This window comes from Stegastes partitus, unplaced genomic scaffold (assembly GCF_000690725.1).
Source record: "Stegastes partitus isolate 25-593 unplaced genomic scaffold, Stegastes_partitus-1.0.2 Scaffold1817, whole genome shotgun sequence".
Lineage (NCBI taxonomy): Eukaryota > Metazoa > Chordata > Actinopteri > Pomacentridae > Stegastes > Stegastes partitus.
The window spans coordinates 45,141-51,345 of NW_007579548.1; the positions used below are offsets into that span (position 1 = coordinate 45,141).

Sequence of the window (6,205 nt, forward strand, 5' to 3'; positions counted from 1 at the left end):
ATCAGCTACACTGTAGTCTTTACCACAGCTTTGGCGATGGTGACTTCTTACTCCACGAGTGGAAAAGAACGTCCATGCAACTGTTATATTTTCTGTGAAATTATCACAGCAGGTGAGTTATTTATCATTTACAGCCCAACCTTGGTAGATTTTTTTGGGTTTGTTTCATCCCCCGTTGGAGGAAAATAAACCTCCAAGCAACAAAAATCCCAAAGTTTTGATCAAGTCAAGTTAAACAACCTAGTTTGTAGCTTGATAAAACGTTAAATCATGTTAGTGTGGATTGCTAAAACATTGCAGTCTGTCAGCATGATGGAACGTCTTCTTAGTGTGAATTTATAATTTGGTTTTCAGGGTTTCTCACCAACATTAATATCGTCCACTCCCCCAGAACACATGCAGTTTAAACCACAGCAGCACTACAATGACAGCAAGTGTTCTGCCCCCGAAGCTGCAGCACATCCTCACCTTCACACTTGAGGCCCTGTCTGACCAGACCCCACAGCATCTCCCCACAGTCGTCACAGAAGGCCGGGGCCTTGTATGAGTGGACGTACAGCGTGTGTGGTCGGATCTGGAAGTCCTCCTCTGTGGCCAGAGCTGAAACACAGACAACAAACAACAATATGAGATGTTTCCCATCCTGCAGCCGGTTTGGATGAAGCAGAAGGAGATGCTGTCAGTCTTCTGCACTGCTGGCATTCACATGGACTTTGCTTTGACGTGAACCTGAACATTGCTGCAGACCAAGAACAGCTTTCAATGGCAACTGCTCTCAGCAACATCAGCAGCTTCTCTCAGCAGGACAATGTGCCTGTTTGTCTACTGTGGCCCAAAAAGTATCTGGATTATGAACAGCTTTTACAAAGATAACAGGGATTGGTGCTGCTTCTTAAAAGCGACTGAGTTCCATCAGAGTTATGCACGTCATCATAAACAACGATTTCCATGTTTCCAGACAATACATTACTTTTTTCATAAGCAAAGATGTAATGAAACCTCATCATGCATTGTTTACAAGACAAACTGAAAAAAAACCAGAGTAAATCGCTTCAGTCTTAAACTGACTTGTGGTATTATCAGGTTGTGAATGGGTTTGTATGTCAGTACTTTATGTTCCTACCTGCTGTGTTACAGCATCAGCTACAGCAATGCGTAAGACTCAGAAGTCTGAAAAGGCAGCATTTTCTTACCTTAGTTCTCTGTCTTCCTCCTTTGTTACTACATTGTGATGTGCTGCTTTTATAAACTCTATTCAAAAACACAATCTGTTCAGTCTTGCTTGTGTGCATACGTTCTATATTCTGGCTTTAATTTAGTCTCACTGCAAGTTTTTCTTTTACTTTTAACTAATGCTTTATTGTGTTTATATGATGTCACTCTATTTTAGTGCATTTTAATTCTGTTTGCTAATGTGCCATGTGTTTGATAAGNTTTATATGATGTCACTCTATTTTAGTGCATTTTAATTCTCTTTGCTAATGTGCCATGTGTTTGATAAGTACTGGATATCCAATGATGCCAAGCATTTGGAGCCGTTATTTTCTATATGCTGCTGTAACACTTTAAATTTCCCCACTGCAGGATCAATAAAGGTTTAATCTATCTATCTATCCATCTATCCATCTATCTATCTATCTATCTATCTATCTATCTATCTATCTATCTATCTATCTATCTATCTATCTATCTAAATACAACGTACTATGTCAGTCGTGTAAATGCTGCTGTATCATCCAGAGCTCAGGCAGCAGAGGCAGCATGAACAGTAACAGTAATACAGCAATAAAGGAGCTCAGCAGAGTGTTTGCAGCAGCAGCAGCAGCAGTACAAGGTGGAGGAGGAGGAGGAGGAAGTGGTCGTGGGTTTGCTCCCGGTGCGGTACGAATGTGTTTTCGTCCTCCTGTGTAATTTAAACCTGCCGCCGCTGTGCGCCCGGGTGTTCAGCTGTTAAGGTGTCAGTTTTAGTTTTTACAGCCCAACCTGTTGACACGACTCAGGAAATGACAATCCTTCACACAATATTATGGTTAGAGCGAGCGGGGTGACCCGGGGCGACGCCGCGGTGGAGGAAACAAGATCTGGGCCGACCTCACAGCTCTCCCTCAGAGGTGAGATTAACAAGAGCGCTGAAGAGGTGAGAAGGCTGAGACGAAACAAACAATAATAAATAAAATGAATGAAGCTGTCTTCACTTTTAAACCTGCACAAAGTGTAAATCCATAAACAGCTCATACTGTAACGGACAGGGGTTCTACTAAAAGTGATTTTAATACAATAAAATAAAAACTGTGCAACTTTGATCGAATAATTATTTTTCTTTTAATAGTTGTTAATTTGCAGATGATTAATAATCTTAGCTGTTCAAATAGAAAGTGCTGGAACCCTATTAGAAGGCTATTGTGCTCCTTTTTCAGACTAGCTCATCCCACTGTAGTTTAAGCACACACGAAGAAAAGATCTTCACCAGTTTAATGACACATATGCAGCATTTAGCAAACATGTCAAAAACTGAGAAAACAAACACTAAAACACAATGGAAGTAAAGAAAAAAGTATCAAATACAGATTTTTGTGTTTTCTACTATCTATTTTTTGCATGTGTTTTCCTAAACTTCCCTTCGATGAGCTCTCGCTGTCACCGTATTTATCTCCTAAAAGCATCTGGAACTTTGAAACTAAACAACTAAAGCATCAAAACCTGGCAGACAAAGTCTCAGCAGCTAGCAGACAACAGGGCAGCTGTGGCTCAGGTGGTAGAGCGGGTTGTCCTCTGTTGGTGGTTCGATCCCCTGTCCCTCCGCAGTTGAAGTGTCCTTGGGCAAGACACTGAACCCACAGTTGCTGAACCCAATGCACCTTGCATGGCAGCTCTGTCACCATTGGTGTATGAATGTGTGTGTGAATGGGTGAATGAGAAACACATTGTAAAGCGCTTTGAGTGCTGCTAAGGTAAATAAATGCAGATTTAAGCAAATTGTGACATAAAATAAAGACACAAACAAATTTGCAAATTATTGATGACAAAATGCAGATTTGCCCAGAAGCTGGTTTAATGCTTGAACGGGAGGAAAGTAATTGCAGCCGAAGAACTGAATTTAAAATAATCAACACACTAATAGATTATAAAAGTAATTCCCTACCAGAGAGCACCACCTCGACCAGGTCGCCCTCGTGGATCTCCTCCGCTGAGGTCAGACGCTGCAGGATGTTGTCCGAGCTCAGGTCATGACGAAAGAGCAGGATCTTGTCGTACATCCCGAAAAATCCACATTCAGGGAACTGAGGAGGGAAAAATAGAAAGTCCACAGTTAAGTTGAGTTATCACAGGTTTAACTACCTGTGTGACACAAACAGGAGGAAGCAATATGGATAAATAACAATGATGTAAAGTACAGTACTGTGGTTTGAGCCACTTTAGATATTTTGATTCCGATCCAGGAGGCCTCTGATTATTCCAAATTCATTCTGAAGCACAACAACAAACCCAAACATGGAGCTGGAGTCATAAAGAACGACAGAATCTTCATCCACGAGAAGAACAAAGAGTCCTGCCTCAGAATAAATCACATGTAAAAATAAGCTAAACATGAAAACATATGTGTTTTAGTAATTTAATGCTAGTTGTGCCATTTGAAAATTTAAAATCCTGTGTATAAATGTGAGCATTTAGCCCAAAGGTGGCACTAAAGATGTAAGTTAAGGCTCATTTTAAATCAGAAACGTACATGAAAACTACAGCTGTTGTTGCAGGGGGTTTTTCAAAGCAGATAGGAAAAGTGTAAGTCATTTAATAATACTGTCCGTTGATACTTCCAGCAAAATACCTTCATGTTCTGTGTGCAGTTTGCTCTCACAGCAACAAGGGAAGTTTTTTTTCATTACATCAACCTTCACCGTGATCCGGTCTGTTCCTAAAGTTAAAGATTACCTAACCTTTCGATATGAGGAACGCATGACTGTGAAGAAACTAATTCAGAGAAACACCACACTGGGAAACTACCAGCAGCCACTACACTGCTGAAATGTTTTGACTGGGGCTGCCGAATTAATTTCCACTGCAGGCAACGATCCTCCATATTTGGGCCTCTTTTTGAAAAAATGAAATTTTCTGGTGAAAAGCATGACGGTTTCTCAGCAGCGACAAACCCTTTCCTTCATATGAAGAACCTTAAACATCATGTGGTAGTCTGGGACGCTGTTCTGGTCTGATGTAATGCCTTTCCTCTCTTGTTGTTGCAGCTTTTCTGAAACAATTCATCAAACGTTCCAGTCTGTGACTAGTCTGCCGGACGTAAAGCTTAAAATATAAAGTGAAACACATTAATGGAACTCAAGAGAGTCAGTTCCCTTCGCTACACAGGTCATCTAAGATATGTTGTCAGGTTTCAGCGTTTTTTATGTTGCTGGAGGCAGTAAATGTCCCAACCAATAAATACTGAAAAACCACAGGGAAAGACAAACATACTGTTGTGCAGAGTTTTACCAAAAACACACGACTTGGTCAATACAGAACTATATCTACTAAATGTTAGCATTTAATTACATTTAACAACAGACTTTGGATAATGTGAGAAATGTATTAGCTTTCAGAAAAAGTTTTAGAAACTTTGTTAAAATGCTTGAATTTATTGTAACAAATGTGTTTCTTCTGTGTCGATACATCATTGTATCACGTTTGTAGATAATATTGGCAGCAGTGTCCTAAGTTTCCTAAGACCCAAGGCCTTGAAACTACAGGAGCACTTCAAATGATCATATCACAAAAAGGAGGTTTGTAAACTGTGCAACGGACCCACACCTAAGAGAAAACACACAGACGCTACCAACAAGGAACCAATTTAACGCCCCGGTCCAACCAACTGCCTCCCCCCCGCCCCCCGGGCCCAAAAGGAATGGGGTTAAAATCAACCCAAAAAAACCGCCCCCTTTTACTTATTGTTCACTTTTTGTTGTCAGACAACGAACGACTATGAAACAGTGACTGAAAGGAGAAGCATAAAGACGACACGTTCACCAGCAGTCGCTTTCAAGCTGCTGCTCTGCACTGCTAAGATCAACATTTTGCAACCGCATTGTCGTCCAAGAAACTCACCACACACAACAACCTTTGCAACTACAGAAATATGATCACCAGCAATGGAAGGGTTGTACCACAACTTCTAAGAACCAAAGGCGTAAATGTGTCTCTGACACTGCATCTACCGACAACACTGAGTTTAAAGGAACCACACCAGGGCTTTTACAAGTTTTAGTTCCTTAACTTTGAAGTGTACTGCTGGCCATTTCAATGCATGAGTGTTCAACGAGGGTTCTGATCCTCCTGAGAGCAACTGGTTTCAATTCATTTCTGTACATTATTCTTCTTTTAAAAGGGCACTTAACCCTACTCAGGACTTTCATGTTGCCGTACGTAGAAGGTCTTTTGGGGTCCATTGGACCCTAAGAAAGAATATGTGCAAAATATTTGTTGCTATTCATTACAGACTGTTATAAGTTGTTAATTACATTTATAAGTTGACGTATTTTTGGTTCCAAATGCATGACAAATTCCCCAAAAATAAAATAACAATACCTGTCACCTAAACCAAATAGCCTGGGGTCCAAAAGACCCCAAAAGTCCTAAATAGGGTTAAACTAACATGACGTCTATTAAATTAAGCTTCGAAATTAAGTTAAATTGTCGTTAGGAGGTAGTGCAGCTGTTAGGAAAGTTTGTGCTGCTCTTCCTCTTAATTACCTGCATAATGTAGATAAACATGTTTCATAAAATGGCTCGCAGTCGGTTTTTCAACACTGAAAATCACTGGTTCGGCCCTCAGGGTCGTCTCAGTTGGTTCGACCTCGTGTAAGCGCCCTCATGTGAATGCGTCAACCTCCTTCAGTGTTTTGAAATTTCAATCTCAGGATTTGATGAAAAGATTTTAATAGATAAACACTTCTGAAATGACGAGCGTGTGCTGTTATTGCGTGGCGAACGGTGTACGTTGTTGTGAAGAAGTGTGTGCGCTGGATTTGGGCTTCAGCAGCTTCTGCAGGCTGCACACGGGCAGGTGGAGCAGCTTCCTGCTCCGTGTTAGCAGGATGTTAGCAGTGTGCAGCATGGATGCTGCAGCGCACCCTGACAACAGGAAACCGACCGACAGGTGACGAGGCAAGAAGCTGCACGGATCACATTTGATGCGCCACACGCAGACACACACACA

The 6,205-nt window shown here is 41.2% G+C and overlaps 1 protein-coding gene across 2 annotated transcripts in view; it reads right to left on the reverse strand.

Annotated features, from left to right (window-relative positions):
- LOC103372736 (serine/threonine-protein kinase D3-like) overlaps positions 1 to 6,205 on the reverse strand; it is a 53,907-nt gene that overhangs the window by 24,392 nt on the left and 23,310 nt on the right. For both annotated transcript variants that reach the window (XM_008302445.1, XM_008302444.1), the window contains exons 3-4: positions 3,143 to 3,281; positions 469 to 600 (exon numbers count right to left, since the gene is read on the reverse strand). In XM_008302445.1, coding sequence (XP_008300667.1) covers positions 469 to 600; positions 3,143 to 3,281 — 271 coding nt within the window. The remainder of the gene's footprint in view (positions 1 to 468; positions 601 to 3,142; positions 3,282 to 6,205) is intronic.